The sequence below is a fragment of the Tripterygium wilfordii genome, chromosome 7, assembly GCF_013401445.1.
Source record: "Tripterygium wilfordii isolate XIE 37 chromosome 7, ASM1340144v1, whole genome shotgun sequence".
In the NCBI taxonomy this organism is placed as follows: domain Eukaryota; kingdom Viridiplantae; phylum Streptophyta; class Magnoliopsida; order Celastrales; family Celastraceae; genus Tripterygium; species Tripterygium wilfordii.
The window spans coordinates 14590562-14610499 of record NC_052238.1 but is presented as its reverse complement, the minus strand read 5'-3'; the positions used below and the strand labels follow the sequence as shown (position 1 = coordinate 14610499).

Below are 19938 nucleotides of genomic sequence, written 5' to 3'. Positions count from 1 at the left end.
CGAGAATATAATTTCTTTCGATGGCGAAGGAGATCCGCCTTCCCTTGTTTCAAAGGGAGGAGGACGGGTTAGTCACATTTCATTTGATGGTCAAAAGGTGAATTGAAAACTAACAATGGTAATTTTAAAGATTCCCCAATAGTAAAATAGAGATGTCTCAAAAGTTATTTGTAATATGTGGAAGTATCAACATAACTTTATAGAGCCATTTGGTTTGAATGCTACATGAAGAACATAAGCCAAATGAAGGAACTGGAAGACCTAGGATGTAGAAGAGCATAACATGAGCGATTCGGCATAAGAGGCATACACGTGTATTAAGACAAACAAAAATAATTAATATATTATCCACATTAGAAAAAAGATTTTCAAATATAAATTAATTAATCAACAAATGTCTGTCTTCGATAGATCATTTTCCTTGTTGATCTGCCACATGAGTGGGTTGATTGCCCAACATAGTGAAATTTTGCCTGAGTTACCGCTTTGGCATAATTTTGAATTTCAGGTTATAAAATTAACACATTTTGACTTCCAGTGTGTAAATTGGAACACATGTTATCTTTTTTGTGATGAAATGTGATATTGACTCCAGAAAATTCACACCACTCACTATAAATCAATAGTTTCATCTTTGGATTATACGGTTCATGTGGTTACATCGAGATCGTACGACTTTGTTCTTACTATGTCGTCTCACTTAATGATACTTAGGCGCTGTGTGAGATGATGTGAGTCTTTAAACTACATCATTTTAGTTTACCCAAACAATGTGTGACAAGTCTTGACAATTGGGATCCTCTCTTCCTTTTTGAAGAGGAGGGCCTCCAATTCCTCATTGTAGGCACAAGCTTAAATCGATTGTCTTTTTTTTCCTATGAATTTTTTTCCCTAATACAAGGGATGGAGATGGGGAAACTCAAATTCGAGACCTCAATGAGATACACACACTAATGTCATCTGAGCTACTTGTGGTTCTCAGAATTAAATCATTGGTTTCATAATCTTGCATACTTATCATTTACTATTTTTTAGGCTTTTTAAAAAAAAATAAATAAATATCAAAATGAGGAATTGGCCCAATTCCTTACTCCTAAAGTCCTTAATTGATGGAGAAAAAGATGGCATGTTTTAATTGTCTTCGAACACAAGTTTTGGCATCCAAAATTGTTTACTAACATTACTCAATCATCTCACAACTTCTCACAACTACCTAAAAAGATTATTTTTTTTTGAAATACACTAAGAATTATGTTTTTCATTGGATTCGAACATTTGATACACATATGTCTAATCCAAGTGATTGACGATCGAGCCACCTCTTGTTGGTCTAAAAATAAATTAATTTCATGATTGGGAATCAAGAGTTTCCATTATAATATACAAAAGAAACTTTATAGCTAAAGAAAATATGAACTAATAATCAATCTATATATCTCTAATCGGGGATGAAAAATAAACGGTGACGTTTGGATGCTTAATTAACAGATTCAACTTTGTTCTCCTGAAAACTGCTTCACGGAGCAAGCCACCGCCTGCGCCCACTGCCTCAACCGCGTCTTCACCACCTCCGGATCATCAGCTAAGACAAACAAACAAACAACAATCAGATCTTAAAATTTTCACATCAAAAATCGCACATGAATTTCAAAAATCTACCTGGATCGATTATGCTATCATCAGAGCTCATCGAGGACAGCGACGACGATCTCGTTAATCCATTGTTGTACTGCTTGTTAACAGCACAGTAAAGGCCCAAAGCGGGCAGAGCATCCGACAATCTCGGATCCAAATCGGTCGAATCAGGTCCGAATCCAAAACCTAATTCAATACATCCTTTGAGCTCCTGCAAATCCTCGTCTGTCAAGCTCTTGCTGCGACTGAAGGGCGTGATTGGACGATTCCCCTTGCGTCGCAGCCAAGCCTCGTCGCGTTCGCTGTCAGGTGTCCAGGATCGCTGCTTGTAGAGAGGATACGGCGCTGGCGGTTTCGACATGGAGAGAGAGGCGGCGCTGCTATGTTATGGGCGGGAGGTGGTTTGCTTTGCTGTTTTTAAAGTTGTGTTTTGCGTTATGGGGAGTTGCGTAAGAATGACGTCAGCAGGTCCAGAGAGGAGTTTTATTTTAATTTTTTTTTAAAAAAAAAAGCCAATTTTGGTTACGCCTTTATTGCTGCCAAGCTGGCTCTTACAATATTAATTACTATAATTTGAATATTAAGGTAAATATAATATACTACTTAGTTACTACTATAATTAAAAAATTAAATTCAAAGAATTTTGGAAATAAATTTAGTGCAAGCAATATGAGAAAGTTGAAACCAAAAACTACAATACAGCTGCAACCTTACAGATTGAGTTACCAAAATTATTTTTTTCCTAATTACGTTGCTTTTAGTTTACTAAAAGATAATAAAAAAAAGAAATTATTGCAAATGTTAAATTAAAAAAAAATGGAGATAAGAAGATTCTAGAGCACTAGCGTAAGGAAGCCTGTATTTTGTGAAAGCGGAGACTAAAAAATTGGTTAGTCAATTCGAAGTCAAGTTTACAAAAGGTGAAAAAGAACACAATCCTTGGCGGCTGTCATGGTGCCCTTTGTCCAGATGTGCACCTGGAAGGCTGGAACCCAAACATTGATACAGCTCACGAACAGAAGTGAATGACAGAAAATTAAATAAATAAATAGAGAAATTTAGGGGGTCTCCCATCATTCGTAGCATTGTAGATGGTATGGGTGTTAACGGCTGATTTCAGTTGGTTTTTTGACATAAATTTAACAAATCAAAAGGTCGGTTTTTTCAGTTTAGTTCGATTTTTAATGGAGAAATGGGTAAAAAATTTTTTAAAAAAAACCGATCAATCGATTCAGTTTTGGTTAGTTTCAATTTTGATGATTTTTTTAAACAACCCTAGTAGAGGGTTTGGAGTGGTTTCAATCACTTTTAGTCAATAACAAATGAGTCATGTTATAACTTAATATCTGACGTTCCAAACGTTTCAAATTGGTCATTGATTTTACTGAGTTGTTCCACGGGCAGCTTTTGTAAAGTTTCAGTCAGTCAATGTGATGACGTGGCACATTGACCAAACAAAAAATAATTAAATAATGGCTTGGCTTATTGACGTGGCATATTGATGACCTAACAATAAATAATTAAATACTAAGTTACTAATACCAACACTACTAACAAATTCAATAAAAGCAATATATATATATTCTTTGTCATCTCCCTATGGTGTAGAACAAATCAGGTCTTCCATTTTCAGTGCACTTAAACACTTCATCCAAAAATTTGGAGTCTTTGGACTGATACAACCAAATACTTCTCATCCCAAACCCAATCCCCATCAAACAAGTCACATCCATCTCCCTTCTCCCCCCAAAAATCCACCCTTTCCCAAAATGTGATATCAGAAAAAGTATGGTTTAATATGCAGTATTCGTGACCACGAGATTCCATTTCTTCCCCAAATTCCCAAATTGGAACTGCCATCGCAAAAAAAAATTATAAAGAAATTCCAACTATGTAATTGGTGGTTAAAAAAAGGTTTATTTGACTTTTTTATGCCATATCATCAAATTGATTGACCGAAAATGTGTAAATCCTGACCTTGTAACAATTCAATAATATCCGTGGTCAAAAGAAATATTTGAAACTTGAGGAACTGAGTTGTAACATGATCTATTTGTCGGTGGTCAAAAGTGACATTAATTCAAAGTGATTTCATACTTTCATGTTTGGAAAGTTTAGGAGAGTCGTTTGTTTGGTATGTTTGTTTTTTCTATATTTTATGTTTTTTCATTTTGTAGAAAATAAAAAAACAACTTAAAAAAACATGTTTGGTTGACCATTTTAAAAAATACGGAAAAAATATTTTATAAAAAATTTTAAAAATAGAGAAAATAAAAACAAAGCAAACATATTCTTGACATTTACACATATTTATGTTTTTCATATTTTCCAGATTGATGATAATATGATATGGAGTTTGAGAACCGATTATTGTCAGACAATATGAGATGAAGGCATGTGCTTGTTGTCCATCACACACGGGGCAGAGCTGAGAGTGAGGGAGAACTGGAAAGGAAGAGTCGAGAGTTAGGGCATCTCCAACAGATACTGCAAAATGGCATATACTGTAAATTTGGGGTATCATTTATAGTATTTGACAAAAAAACACACTTCAGCAGATACTGTATCAAATACTGTAAAACTGCATTGTGAACAGTAAAACGGTAGATGTCCAGTTTTACTGTAGAATACTGGACCCAATATTTTAATCAAAATATTAATTTATTTTTTGTTTTCTATCTTTTATCCCTAATATCTTTTTGCTATCTCGAGTTCTCTCTGTACCCCCCTCTCACTCAGCCAGTGAATCGTCGATCTAAGGCCGTCATCGGTGTGGGACAGATCGGCTCTCACTGCTTGCCCTCGGTGGTCTCTCAACCCACGATCACCTTTCTCGTAGGCGCTATCTTTCTCTAAACCCATCTCTCAAACAGGGAGGACGCGACGTCGATTTAGGGCTTTGAACAACCATCTCCAACTTCAATTCAGGTATTCAATCTCTAATTTTTTTCTAGACAATTTAGTGATCCTTGTGTGTGTGGTTGTTGATTGATGGAAACGAAGGTGGAAATTGTGAATATGGGATCACGATGTTGATTTTGTGATTTATGAGCTATATCAAATTTGGGTGTGCATATGATCTTTAACATGAACTGCACAGCTTCCCCCGACCGTGTTGTTCTTCCAAGGTTGTCTAGTAGTACTACTAATAGTCATGAGGAACGGTCTGGGATGAGGAGCTATATGTCTAATCTCTTGTGTAAGCTTTCTTGTGATGTTATGAGTGATGATGTTGTGAGTTTCTCTCATATTCATATAGCAGTAACTTCAAGAAGGCGGCATGGGGGAATTAATTAAGGGATCAGGGACAATTTTAAGGGGATGAATTAGATAATTGGCTTGGAAAATCATTCTTGGTTTCTTTTTTTTATTGCTTTGGCTATCAATGGGTGTTTGTATCTCATTAGTTTGTATTAAATAAGAAATTATTCAAATTTTAGAATTGCGACAAGGAATCTTCAACATATTATACAAGCATATATTTATACAATAGTGTTCAATTTATTGACAACAACATTCATAGCCATCCGGTTTCCTGGTGAAGATGCAGAACATAAAAGTCCAATTGTCATTACTGAAACCAAGAATTCCTCAATTTCACTTCTGGTGCTTGCTTGAGTTAAAATAATAAAAATTGAAAGTATAAATGAATATTTAAATGATTTAGAGTATGGTTTAGAGTATCTGCTGAATGGTAGTAATGTTAGAGAAACTGTAAATCTGTGGAAAGTGTACTTTTACTGTAAATTTAGAGTTTTTGTTTAGAGTATCTGCTGTGGATGACCTTAGGACATCCCGCTTACGCTACTACAGACAAGTTCATCATCTCAGCTAACGATCTATTGTTCCCTAATTCCTATACCCTAATACTAAACACCAAATCCTAACTCCTACACCTTAATATGTCATTTGCAAAAAATACCAAAAACAAAACATGATTTTGAAGTTAAATATAATTAATTCTAACTAAAAGAATTGTAACCCCAACTTCAATAATGTGATCCCCTCGTTTGAACATTGATCCAAAAGGTTTGCAGAAATATTACTACTAATTTAAAAAGAAATCTATCATGGATCATGGATGTTCTCATTAAATGTGGTAAGAGTGATGTGAAATATGTTTTATCTTCACGTTTGGACCTCTATTTATATTCTATGGACTATGGATGGATACAAAGGCATATTCATTTCATTGCAATATATTACATCAAATATCTTGATTTCATAATTTTAATTTATTCACAGATGAATCCTAATTATCATTAACTGAAAAGTGACTTGGAATATTAACCACAAACGTGACATTTTTAAGAATTCTTTGGGTACTTATGAATATATAGGCCTCTATTTGTTTGTTAGATCGGAGGAATTTGTGATTATTCACTATTTAAAGCATGCTACCCTTGAATTATTTAGTGGTAATTGAGTTTATTGGCAATCCAATTCCAACTATTTGTATTAATATTTTGTAACTTCACCAAAAATTTAAATTTGATTATTTATGCACAACTAAAAATATGAAATGTTCATTGGTCAATAAAATTATAATTTTCAATCCATACATGGGGTGCCCGGGGATGCACATTTCTAGTAAGAGCTAATAGATTTTTAAAAAATTATACTTGTATTTTGATCGGTTTTATGAATTGAACGATACATTTTTTATTTGAAACAAAAATCAAATTATACATGAAAAATTGTATGAATATTTTTTTGTTTATATCAAATGATTCAGAATTGTTATGCACTTTTCATGTTAAATTTCTTTTTTGTTTCGAATAAAAAATATATGTTGAATTCGTAAAATCGATCAAAATAAAATATTTCAAAATTTTTTGAACCCTCAATTTATCTATAGCATACTCTGTTGTAGTTTTTTATGCGGGCACTCTACAACTAACTACAAATATTAAATGATAAAATAGAAAAATTCAAATTTTAAATCCATTATAAAACCAATTTCCTTCCCAAAAAAGCAAGCCACACCACGGGATGATTTGATCAAAATGTTGAAATTAGGAGAGAATATTACGTTTTCTATAATTATGGGTTGTAAATATTCCCTTTGATTTAGTTTCATAGAATTAGGTTGATTTGATTGATTCGTTTTCCCTAATTTAAGGATCTCAATGTAACTATATAATGTGCAATCTCACAATTACAGAAAACGCAATATTCAACGTAATATTCTCTCTTAATTTCAACACAAAATTCAACACAACGATGACAAAAAACCAACCTGAAGATTCAAATGTCAATATTTAGTAAGAGAGGACGACTCTTAGTAAATTAAACTATTTTTTTTTATTTATTTATCCAAACATGAGAGTGTGTTTGAATTGAGGGATTTGGGGAAGGGACGGGAAGGGAGGGGAGGGGAAGAGAAATATTTTTTCCTATGTTTGGATAGATAAAAAAAAAGAAGGAAAGAAAATTTATTTAATTTACTAATTTATCCTTATTTTTATGTTAAAATATTATGTACAAGGGTAAAATATGTATTTAACTTATAAATGACTTAATTAGTAATCTCTTCCCTCCAAACGACTCAATTTTGGGGAGGAAGAATTTTGGCAAAAATTTAATGAAATCTTTCCTCCAAATTCCTCCTCTTAATTTTTTTTATAAACTATCCAAACAAAGAGAATTGGTCCCTTCTCTTCCATTCCCTCAAAATCCCTCAATCCAAACACACTCTTAACGTGTGGATAATTATAAGGTTAATAGTTAGTTTATTAAATCATTAGTCATGTTTATCATAAACCTTGACTTTCCAAAACCTTCTTCAAAGTTCAAAGATGATAATAATCCAAAAAATAGATAATTTCAGTTAACCCGAGCCGCCCACGTGGTCAACTTACATCGATGGTACACCATAACCCTAACCACAGACAATCACTGCTTCACCCACTAACAAAACCCATCGCAATTCAATCACCTTTGTCGGAAAGCTAGCTTCAACGGTCCCGATCCTCCCACCTATCGCGCTTCCATTGGCTACACATCACATCACTATTCCATCCCCTTCTCTGATTGGTACACGTCGCACGATATGTGTGGGTTTTAGTATTAAAAAAGGAATAGAAAATTAGAAAAAACGAAAAGCTGGAATTGCTTAAATAGGCGACTCGTGTTGTGTAATGGCCGCAATAGACACTTGTCGAGTCCACCAAAGCCCAGGCCATCCGAACTAGGAGAAACGACGCTCCCTGATTTTCACAGAAAGGAAAATAATAAACAGCGAGGTAAAAGCGCGTCTTCTCTTGGTCTACAGTTCTACTGCTACGCGACTTTCGTGTTGATTCTTATTTTGTCTTTTTAATTTTTTACGCTGATGAATAATGGTGATTGTGGTGAATTTGAACTATATTATTTTTGGATATATATTGCGTTAAGATGTTAATTTTTTGGTTGAATTGAAGGAAGTATGTTTGATTTGATCGAGTATCTTGGGATTATAATTTTTTTTTGGCTTAATTTAGAAGTTCAGTTTTGTTTCCTTTGAGTTTGGTTGAGATTTTTGGATCTGAAAGGGATAACATAGAGGGAAAGGCTAGCTCAGATTTTATATGAACAGCTGCTATTGATTCGTCTATGTAGGTAGTACAGTTTGTTTGCTTGAAACTGGGGTTTACTGATTTTTAGTGTTTACTCTCTTTCAATCTGCGAATAATTTTTGGTTTCTCATGTTTTTGGAAGGTCAAACCAGCCTCTTTCACATGTTATTATGTGTGGGTAAGGTTACGTGGCTGTCCCCGATTTGTTTACCTTTTACCATATTTTGGAAGGTGATTTCTTGACTGAAAAAAATTATTTTTGATGATCCTGAATATTAATTATATATTTCCTCTTGTTCAAAAAAAATTATTTTTGTATGTTTTCCATGGTTTTAATTCCTTGAAGCTGTAATTCACTGTTTCTTTTTTTTTCTTACTGGGTTTATTTTTTATTTTATTTTATTGATGGTATTTTTTTTATGAGTTTTTCTGTTTGTACTGATGATCGGTTGGAATGAAAGCAACAATCCATTCTAATTGTACAGATTAAGTACCTAGTGAATTCAATCTGGGCTCTAATTAGACTTAATATGTGATTGAATTATAATGTAAATATTCTGTATTAATTACCCTCAATTTTTTTTGGGATTGGTGAATGCTTGGATCATATTTTGAAGACTGCAAAATTCATTGAATTGGGTTCAGTTGGAAAAAAGATAAAGAACTAGTACTACTAGGTTGGTTCAGGTATTGGCACCAATTCAGGAATTATGGGGTCTCATTTAAACTTCAAAAGCTTTGGTGATTTGCCACTGGGAGAAGGGAATGGTGGGAAGTTACCAGGCGGTTTGCCATTGGCTCGACAGTCTTCATTGTACTCGTTGACCTTTGATGAGTTACAGCACACCTTCAGTGGGCTTGGAAAGGATTTTGGATCAATGAACATGGATGAACTTTTGAAAAGTATATGGACTTCTGAAGGGAGTCAAGCAGTGACATCTTCAGCTGGAGGGGCAGAAGGAAATGTCACTGGTGGGAATTTGCAGAGGCAAGGATCCTTAACTTTGCCAAGGACCTTAAGTCAAAAAACTGTTGATGAGGTTTGGAGAGACTTCATGAAAGATTCTGTTCCAGGTGTTAAGGATGGGAGTGGTGGTGGAGGATCAAATGTGCCACAAAGGCAACTGACTTTGGGAGAGATGACTTTGGAGGAGTTCTTAGCGAGGGCAGGAGTTGTAAGAGAAGATGCACTACAAATTGGAAGGCCTATTGATAGTGGATTTTATGCTGAATTGTCAAAACCAAACAACAATGCTGGTTTTGTTCTTGGGTTTCAACAGCCCAATCGAAGCAGTGGTCTAATAGCTAATCGGATGATAGAAAATAATAATCCAGCTCATCTTCAGCCTCCTACTTTATCACTGAATGGTGGTGGAATCAGATTATCTCAGCAACACCCACAGCATCTGCACCACCATCAGCCCATGCAGCAGCAGCCACTGCAGCAACTTCAACAGCAGCCAATCTTCTCTAAACAAGCAACTGTGAAATTTTCCTCTCCTATGCATTTAGCAAGCAGTGCTCAGCTTTCTAGCCCAGCAGCAAGGCCCTCAGCTGTTGGCATGGCAGACCCCTCAATGAACAATAATTTGGCTCAGGTTTCTGGGCTGCAGAGTGGAGGAATGAAGATGGTTGGTTTAGGATCTGGGGGTGTTACTGTGGCCTCAGGATCTCCAGCAAGTCAATTATCACCTGATGTGATTGGGAAGAGTAGTGTAGATACCCTATCACCAGTACCTTATGTGTTTGGCCGAGGAAGAAAGGTCAACTCTGCTGTGGAGAAAGTAGTTGAGAGAAGGCAAAGGAGAATGATTAAAAACAGGGAGTCAGCTGCAAGATCGAGAGCTCGGAAGCAGGTGAGCTTCGTGATTAAGCCATTATAAATCTGTCAGCTTTTGGAAATTACTTTGTATGTTTCTCATTGCATTGACACTTCATTTCCTTGTTCTTTCCTCTAAGATACTGATGAAAGGAAATGTGTCAACTCTTGTGGTAATGACTCTTTGAATGTCTGATAGATACCTTTCATGCATATCATAGAAGTACAATGACACTGTTAATGCACACATTCAGGGTCTTAATTAGATGAACTAGTGGTTAGTGAAAATGTAGTTTGTACTTGCCTTTCTTAATGACACTAATTTTATTTTTACAAAAGATTTCACATATCAGAAGATCATTTTGAAGAAAGGATAGACACAAGTTAAGACTAGTCCAGTTTGAAATTATTGGGGCAGTAAAAATCAGCCAGATGTTGCTTGTGGTGAACATTGGTTATTTTCTCTTGTCAACATGCCCGCTGCGTCGCTGCCTGAAAATTTATGTACTGAGGTCACTGGAAACTAAGAGAGTAATGTCATTACTGAGGATTGTGGGCAATAACTTGAAATAGAATGTCGAACCCGTGGGGATATTAGGTTTGTCTAGTTTCCTTGATACACTTCTGCTTTGGGAATCGTATAAAGCATGCATTGGAAAGGCTACAAGGGGTTTCATTATGCAAGATCACAATAAATATAAATATGTTCATAATGTACTGTTACATCGAGGTCCTAGAACAGTTTTTTAAATTTAAGCTAGTTTGTTGAAGCAGACAATTATTTATGTTAGTTACCTCTTCTGTGGATTCTGGCAGGCCTATACCTTGGAATTGGAAGCAGAAATAGCAAAACTTAAAGAACTGAACCAAGAACTGCAGAGAAAACAGGTATGTTCTTTCCTAAATTTTGTAACTTTCATGTCTTTATTTCAAGAGCCTTCCTTGAGCTGCTAAACTTTGTTTGCTGCAGGTAGAAATCATGGAAATGCAGAAAGATCAGGTATGCTTCACATCACTTTTGTCATTGACTTGCATTTATTTATCAACAGTTCTCTTCTTTTTGTTCAAGAAGCCTAGAGAAACCATACCCATTTCCTTACTGGACTCCTCACAACTTGGTTTGGGATGTTTCATTTTATAAGTCACCCTCCTATACAAACCACCAACGATTTTTGCCCTATATTGAAATGCTTGTTCTTTCTTCCTTTTTTTACTGCAGTGGCCTTTATCAAGATGAATTACAAAATTTTCTTCTTCTAAATTGAAGATATCAGATTTGTTTAAGGGTTTGATCTAATCTAAAAAGCTTTTTAAGTGTTGGGAAAAATAAATTGTTAGATGAGAGACAATTACAGCAGAAGTTGCTAGTGAGCCATAAAACTGAATTTTCCATAAATTCTGGCCGGCATATTATCAATTTTACAGAATTTAAGGCAATTAGGAAAATCTGTTGATAATACAAGGGTCTGTTTCCTGATTACACATCCAATATACATAATTTGAAACATGTACTCCTAATGAGCTCTCACCATTAGCCTTATCTTTCTTTTGTCGTTCCCTAATGCAGATTTTAGAGTCAGTCCAACGGCCACGGGGACTCAAGAGACGATGCTTGAGAAGGACTTTTACAGGCCCTTGGTAGAGTAAAGATGGTTTGCAGGCTGTAGAACTCCTCCAGAATATGCAAATGTAGGCGACCTGTATTGTATTGGAGCGTGCATCTGTGACATTTCTCTTGTACTTCAAACAGTCGATAGATGTTGAATAGGAGCTTAGGTTGTTCACTTGTATATTATGCACTAGACTAGCTAGATCAGAGCTGCAGATCAAACCTTGTATCCTTGACGATATCTCTGTTTGCTTCTCTTTTTATCAGTGAGGCTATAGAGTGTACTGTAATGAGAAGTATGCTTCGGTGTGTGATACTGCTATAAATCTTGATTAGTGACTGGTGTTTAAGATTTGTTTACAACATTTCAGTATATTTTCATCAGCTAAGTGGCATTACAAAGTTCTGCTATGTGGATACATGTTCAAACCGAACAAGTTAACTTATTAGTTAAATTTAAATGATAAAGTAACAAATCTTTATCGTCAACACGGTGCAACATCTAATAAAAAAGGCAAAAAAAAGAGACATTTAGCCTCAAAATGATCAGCCATATTGCATTTTAGACAGTGAAAATTTGTAACACATGTAAGGGGCATCCACAATACTACTAGAAACCTTAACTCCTAGCATCCTGATTACTTTACCATGTAAACTCCAGTAACTAAATTCCTACTAGGTTATACCTTGAGTCTATATGTGACAGGAAGTCACTTATCAGCATTTTCTTTATGCAGCTGATGAACAAAAAATATTATAGCCAGGTAGTGTTTAAATGCCAGCCAAATATCTGTAGGATTACATCTTGAATTATATACTGAGACATTAATCATATGAGACCCTGGAGAAATGTATACATTTAGATAATCGAGATTAACCAACGAGAGGTGGTTCGATTCACAATCGATTAGGTTCTATGGACAGTTGTACCGAACATGAACAACACTGTATTATTTTCTGAACAAATGTATTATTGCTTTTTTACGATACTTGGATTATTTCGGGATGGGGCGGTTGCAATCAATTTTAGCTACAATGTTTTAAATCTCAGCCATCCATATATAAAATGGATGGCTGCGATTTCAAGTTCCAAAAAAAAAAAAAACCAAATATTCTAGAGTCTCAGTACGCCTTATCTCTCTCACCACTCTTTTCTTTTGTAATCTCTGTCTCCACTCCTCCCTTCTCTCACCATCCATCGGTACCTGTCATCTATTGTTGTCGTGGTAATGGTGGTGGGGGTGGTGTTGTCGGGAACGGAGGAGATTCTGGAGGAGGATAGGGGTGGGGTTGAAGGATAAAGTAGAACGTGCTAGGAATCAGAACATGAGGGATTAGAGGAGGGGAAGAATGGGTTTAATCGTTAGAGAAGAGGAAGAATGAGTTCTATGATTTTATCTGATGAGTTCAAGAATCGTTCAATGGTTTTCTCTTTGAGCTTTTGTCAGGGAATCCTCGTCCCCGTTCCGAAGTGGAAGAAGACTAGAAGAGTATTGATAAAAACCTTCCTTCCTTCCGAGGTTTCCTAATTTTGTTCTCCTTAAGCCAAGTTCCCATTTGATTTTGATTTCTCGGATTATATTTGGATGTTTGGTTGATTGGTATTGGATTCTTTTTTAACATTTTTTTTATACAGGGTCTGTTTGTACTGGTTTCCCGGTGACAGGAGCGTGACTTGCAGCCTCCAATCATCAGATGTTCTCTGTATGTCTCTATCCTCTGTCTAGTTTCTGTTCATTGATTCATTCGACTTTTGGGATTGCAATTCTTTTATTGTTTCCATATTTGGGGTTTTGAATTTTTGGGTAGCTGACCCTGCGTGAGGATTTCACTTATTTGATTCAATCCGATCATACTTCAATGCAATAGAACAAACAATATGTTCCCTTTGGCTTGTAAGAGTGCCATGTTAGACTTCATTATACCTCATAGTGGTGATGCCTGAAGGTTAGGACTTGTTAGGAAGGTAGGAAGGAAAAAGGAAAAGAGAAAAAAAGAAAGAAGAGAATTTATACCCATTTACCTAAATGAGTCTTATTTTTTTTTTCTTACTGGTAGACATCATACAATATTTGAAATATCAAATTTAACTAGTACTGCTCTTTCAAAGGGAAGTATGTAGAGTCTGAATCTTTGATGAAGTTCGCTTGAAATTCAGATGTGAACTGGGATTTTGTGGATGTTACTTTCTGCTTGGCTGTTGGTACTTCCATAAGTGCCTGAATGAATTTGAATCTTAAATTTTTATCTGTATAAGATGTTTGATGAGGCAAGGTATTTTTTTGGGTGGTAAAGAGATTGTTATGCAAGGTAATTGTTGTGGTGGTTAAGGTATTCTTATGGAAGGAAGGTTGAGGGCAGCTTAGGCAGTGATTCTTCTATCGCAAGACTGTTTCCTTGGTGGAGTACACAACATGTGTTATATACATCCCTAGGGATGTCGATTTGTTAGTATTTTGATCAAAATTTTGATAAAGGCTTGAGACCCGATTGAATAAAAGATGAAACAAAGACATGTTGGATTTTGTTGTTTCCTCCACCAATGAAACAACAAAATTCAACACATCTTTGTTTCATATTTTCTCCAACCAGGTCTCATGCCTTTATCAATTTTTTGATCAAAATACTAATAATCTCTACCTTGATCAAAAAATTCCATAGCTTTCGCTATAAACACTGTATTCACCAACAGTCACAACTCTTAACAAAGAAAATCATCATACTGAATCATAAAGAGTACACCTACTTATAAGTCACCATTCTAAGAATTTTCCTTTAGCTCATGTCGAAAAAACTTGTTGAGAAATTATGGTGCAAATGCAATCCCTATGTTTGGCTTTCCCGAGAGTTCATTAGCCCTCGGCATACTTTTCCATCACACACATGCATCAATGTCAAACCAATGCCTGTGTGCAAACTTGTGAATCCGCTAGCTGTAACACTTCCTCTTTCATGACATCTAACGGCATGCCATGAGGATGTACATGCCCTTCAGAGGACATCACTTGCGTTTTCCTCCAAAAATGCAATGTTAGCTTCACCAGAGCTACTTGCCAAATCAGCTCCACCTTTCGGACAATTCCTCTTGTGATGCCCAGATTTCTCACCCTTCCAGCACACCAACTTTGCTTCATGTACTTATTCTTCCTATTTTTAGCTACGAACTCTGAGTTCTCCAGTGGACCATTATTCCCATTGTAACTTCAGCAAAAATTATTTTCTCCTTCCCATGAATTAATAAAGACTTCATGTGCTCATAGGAAGATGGAAGAGACCATATAAGCCTCAAGGCTATATCTTCATCATCCATCTTAATCAAGGATGGAGCCCCCTCTAGATTTTGACAAAAAATTTACTACACATACATATATGTTTACATATTTGACAAAAAATTGCTGAGTGATCTACTGGTTATAAACTTGTTAATTTCAACACCCAAGGTAGCATGCCTCTATTTTTTGTGCTTCTTTTTTTTTTTATTTCTTTATTTTGTCTATTTTATCTCTTTATTTTGGTGTCAATAATTGGTGCTGTTCCTATTGGCTATTTTTGTCTCCTCATTTTTTTATTTTGCCTATTTTAGCCTTTTAAGTTAACTATTTCTCTCAAGTATATCAAGAATTGTGTTGTTCCTTATTCAATAATTAACAAAGTTATGTTAATCTTTTTTGGCTATGTTCCCTATTTAATTTATTTATGTAAAAGACTAAATCTAATTTTTTTGTTTATTTCATTCAAGTTATGCTATTTAGAAAAGCTAATTATAGTTAAAACTAGTGATTGTAAAAAATATTTTTAATTTTGTTGGTTATTAGTGGAAAATAACAAACAACATATAAATAGCCAAAAAAAAAAATAGTGCAAATCCTGGCTTCACCCTTGATCTTAATTCCAACAACCGCCAGTTCTGAGACGATCCCATTGAGAACACTCAGATGATCTTAAATTGTTGTACCTTCACGCATACGCAGTGTATGAAACATACGACTTGAAATGCCTTATGATTGGTACAATTCTTCAATCTTTTCCCAAATCGCCTTGGCCGTAGATATTCCATGCACGTTCGCCGGAATATTCTTGGCCAAACACGGTCGAATTGCACTAGCAGCTTTTAAATGAAGTTCTTCCCAATCTTCATCGCTGAACTATCCTGAATCTTACATGAAAATCGAGTGGTTTCTCCTTTAACGCCTTGTGTAACTGTAACCCATCTTGAATTAACACATTTTTGACTTGCACTTGCCACATGCAAAACTTGATTCTCTCATCAAACTTCTCGATGTCGATTTTAACAGTTGACATATCTTCTCCAAGGAACCTTGCTCCGATATAAATTGTTGAGAAATTTAACCAAGATCCTCCTTAATAGAAATATCAAACAAACAATAGAGAAATTGAACTGGAAAATAAAACCAATCTCAATTTCTCTATGGTTCGTTTGGTATTTCTGTTTGGTTAAATTTCCCAACACGATTTTGCTCCAGCACTTCACATACTCGGTCAACGTGGATATGCTGTAGTCCTTGTTATCCCTTCCGGGGTAGGTGTGAATGTGATCAGCTCTTAGCAGTTAGCAGTGTTGGTAAGTTTGTCTGGAACTGGCCTAGTATGGCTCGTGGGGAAGGTTTTGTTCCGCCAGGCGCCAACTAAACCTTTATTTCCCCCTCGTTATGACCCATTTGACATTGCTGGTTCTCTCATGGGTTGCCATATGAGTGGCAATTTTGATGATCAAAACGAAGAGGAGACAATTGTGTATGGAGGAATCTCCCAAAGTTATTGCAACACCAGAGATTTCTCTATTGTGCCATGGTCGCTTTCTGAATACAATAGCAGTTCTTCAATTTCCATGCCTTGTTTTCCCTCAACTTTGAGGTCACAAAGCCTCCCTTCTGGTTTGAATGAAGAGGCTGCAGGCCCTGTTTCTTCTGTTAAACAAGTATGTGGGTACAGCCAGGGGACATAGATGGTCTGAAGATGCGGCTGGTAAAGTTGCTTGAGCTTTTTGGAGGACATATGCCTCTTACCCATGTGCCTTCTGAATACCAGAAAATTTTTGGGCGGCCTCTTTATGTATCAGAGTATGGGGTGTTCAAGCTCGTAAATCTTTTCAATAAAATGAGTGACGCCATGGCAATAGATGGAAAGGCCCAAAAGAAATTTGTCTACCTCCGCAACAGGAAGGCAGGCCCAAGTGCACCCCCTGTACCTTTGGCCAGTAAGGTTAAAAGGGAGAATGGGTCTCAGGAAGAGTGTATTGATGTAGTTATAGGTAATGGTTTCTCAGATGAGTTTTCAGATGAGGAAAAAGCAATGATTGAGGAACATGATGAGATGAGGAACGAAGGAAGTTTTAACATGCGTGCAGCAGCTTGGTCGAAGATTGATGACTATGATCTTGGGCAATTCCATCTTGAGCTGCAAGAAATTCTCGTTAGCTACTAATGTAGGATTTTTTTGGGCTGTTTTGAGGCGATATAATTGCAACAATACAAGAAGCTATTGAATTATCAAAAGTTTGGTGTGGATCAGCTGGAGAAGCTGTTTGAGAAGGTGAGAGATGTGGTGGTGTTGCATGAAGAGCCAGTAACCAAGAGGAAGTTCCTGGTAGCAGTTGGCAGCTGCTGCGTCTTGTAACCTTATAACTCTTTTGACTAATATATAGATCGGACATATGAGGTATGCTTATGATTCACTGCTCACTTTAATTTAATTTTTTCCTTCCTTTTTTAACCCAGAGTACATGGTTAATAATAGGACAAAGCCGAGAACATGCATGCTTATTTTTCTGCTTGCGACTACATGGATATGAAGGTTACTTTTAAGATTTCAGCGTAAGGCTGGTGCTTAGTCGTTGTAACTCTGTTATGTTGGTGTCAATCCAAATATTAATTGAGGATTCATTTTGTTCAATGGTGTTCCCAACTAGTCAAAGTAGTCGCATTTGTAAAGACATGCATGTATGAATTGGAAAGCGCTAAAACAAAAAAACCTCGGATGGTTTATCTTATATTCTTGTTTTTGTCATTACTGGTTGAACAGATTATTCTTAGAAAAAAAAAACACGGCAACCATGATTAACCCACGAGACCAGACCTGGGATGATCGAACAAATGTGTTTTTGCCTTATTTGAGAAGTTTTTGTTTTTGTTTTTATTAATAATGTTATTTTTGTCTTAGTTGAGAAGTTAGAAATGTAAAACATCTTCAAACAATTTGGGAAAGCTGAACTTCATGTTAGCAGATTAAAGAGCATATGCAGAAACCCATAGTTTCTGATTAGACATCTCAAGTAAGAGGTAGAGACTTAAAGCTTATCACTGAGGTAGAGACTTTTCTTTTGGCATTCTTACATCCCTTTGTAGATTTGGTAGAATAGGCAATTGTCAAAAGACTCAACATATAAAGAGTTCTTCTCTTCTCTTGCAGAATGGAGTTAGAGGTTTAATGCCTGATATGTATGACTTCCTCAATAACGTCTGGTTATGGCATTCTTTTGGAGGCCAGCCAATGCTTCGACTCTACAGCTTTTGTAAGGACAAAATCCCATTTAGTTTTTATGAAGACATATGCCTTTGGCATTCATAACTTGAGGGGATATTTGAAATGAAACTTTTTACTGTCGTTTACTCCATTTTTTCTAGTCCTTGACTAGTTGATTGCATATTATGTATGCCAGTAAGCTGCCATTAATGTTCTGAGAGGGATTCAACAATTATTCCAAGCAAAACCCTACTGAAATTGTCATTATTATCATTGAAGACTGTCTCCTCCCTGAAGGGACTCACCAAAGTGTTTGATGCTGCTGGCCCAAGGAAATGCTGGTTTCCAGAAGCCGTATATTATGCTACGAAGTGTCAAATGCAAGGTATGCAGCAAACAACTTTCCATCTCACTTCCCTTCTCTTTGATCTAGTCAATAAACATAGAACTTGTTAAACGCGTCAACAAATTTACTTATCATGTGCAGGCGAATACGATTTGTGGAGTCTGAGCCTCTGAGGTAATGTAGCTTAGCCTTAGGCTGGTGTTGCCCCTGCACCTGGATCAAGAGACCATGATATCAACTTTGCTTACTTGGTCAGGAGACCAGTTCAACTATGGCGGTTGGTTGGGATGGTTGTAGCAGTACTTTTCATGCGACTGTTATTTCATCATATAAGGTGTGGTTCTCTTCTTTCTGGCTTTGTGCACTATTACTTCACAAAATGATGGGACTTTTCTAACCAAGTATATTGACAGATTAGAGTAGAATTTGAATGTATTCATGTGATTTACAATGCAGTAAAGCATAATAGCTTTTCAGTCTACCCTTTGTGTGCTTGGATTCACGTGATTTATAACACAAGAAAGTAGTGGATCCTGTATGGAACAGATCCAGTGTCTTCTCTTCTTATTGTTCTTGTAAGCTATTGCGATAGCTTAGTTGGTTGTTTTTCCGAACTTAGGATTTCGTGGGCATGTCTCACTTTCGGATCTCTATATATATGGGTTTCAACTCAATCTTACCTATTATTAATATATAATATGGTGCGGGTGGTTCCTCGATTATTAAAAAAAAAAAAAAAGGGTTTGAATTGGGCTGGGCCGGCTACAAATTGATGAACTGAGCTCATCTAAAGATAATAAATGGGCTTGGAACTTCATGAAAATCGTAAAAATTTACAGGAACAACCGAACAATACATAAATGGCTTTAGATTACTGGGCCGGGTCAAAGTTGGTTGGCTGGGCTAATGTAAAAAAGAATAAGTGGGCTTGGACCCAAAGCTGAACCCACGTGTGTGCACTGCTTTTCTACTAAATACTAATCACTCACTTGAGGTTTTTACATGAGCATCTTTAAGCTTAATAAACAAGATTAACTGAACATAATTTCAAGCCGTGTCGGCTTTCGGCGCACGGGGGATGCATTTAGCTAATATGTTTAAGAGATAATCTTGCTGGAATCAAGGGAACTCAAAACTCTAATACAAACATTACGTATATATATATAGTACTAGTAGGGTTTGTGCACTGCTCAAGACTGTACACTCTTGTATATTATCTTTAAATAATTAATTAACTTTGCACAAGGTTTGGCTCAAATGAAATAATGAATGCTTCTGATTATAATATAGTACAGATTACATATATTATGAATCTGGACATATAATTGGTAGATTGGTAGGAGAATCTAGCCACCCAAAGTATGTCTTATTGGTAGAGGGATATTTTGATATAAAGAAAGCATATTTTATTTATAAATATTTAAATTAACAAGGTAAATATTTGGTTTTATATATAACATTATCATTAGCGATGCATATGAACCAAGTT

At 35.9% G+C, this 19938-nt stretch overlaps 2 protein-coding genes and 1 long non-coding RNA gene across 6 annotated transcripts; 2 read left to right on the top strand and 1 right to left on the bottom strand.

The window, feature by feature from the left end:
• Positions 1–1231: 1231 nt before the first annotated feature.
• On the bottom strand, positions 1232–2057 carry LOC120002855. The gene is made up of 2 exons (XM_038851704.1): positions 1660–2057; positions 1232–1582 (listed from the first exon to the last, which is right to left on the bottom strand). Exons 1-2 carry the CDS (start codon positions 1994–1996, stop codon positions 1491–1493), a joined length of 429 nt encoding a protein of 142 aa, XP_038707632.1. The 5' UTR covers positions 1997–2057; the 3' UTR covers positions 1232–1490.
• Positions 2058–7732: 5675 nt separating this feature from the next.
• Positions 7733–11970, top strand: LOC120002091 (bZIP transcription factor TRAB1-like). The gene is made up of 5 exons (XM_038850675.1): positions 7733–7880; positions 8810–10048; positions 10828–10899; positions 10982–11011; positions 11579–11970. The coding sequence occupies exons 2-5, from the start codon at positions 8903–8905 to the stop codon at positions 11651–11653; spliced, it is 1323 nt and encodes a 440-aa protein (XP_038706603.1). The 5' UTR covers positions 7733–7880; positions 8810–8902; the 3' UTR covers positions 11654–11970.
• A 799-nt stretch (positions 11971–12769) lies between these two features.
• On the top strand, positions 12770–19123 carry LOC120003138. Of its 4 annotated transcripts, XR_005469279.1 has the most exons (7): positions 12770–13140; positions 13257–13324; positions 15935–17299; positions 17801–17945; positions 18050–18152; positions 18300–18488; positions 18591–18994. It is a non-coding gene; the product is annotated as an uncharacterized LOC120003138 (long non-coding RNA). The 4 variants fall into 4 exon arrangements; XR_005469278.1 differs by having other exon boundaries at positions 13257–17299; positions 18591–19123; XR_005469281.1 differs by lacking the exon at positions 15935–17299.
• Positions 19124–19938: the final 815 nt, after the last annotated feature.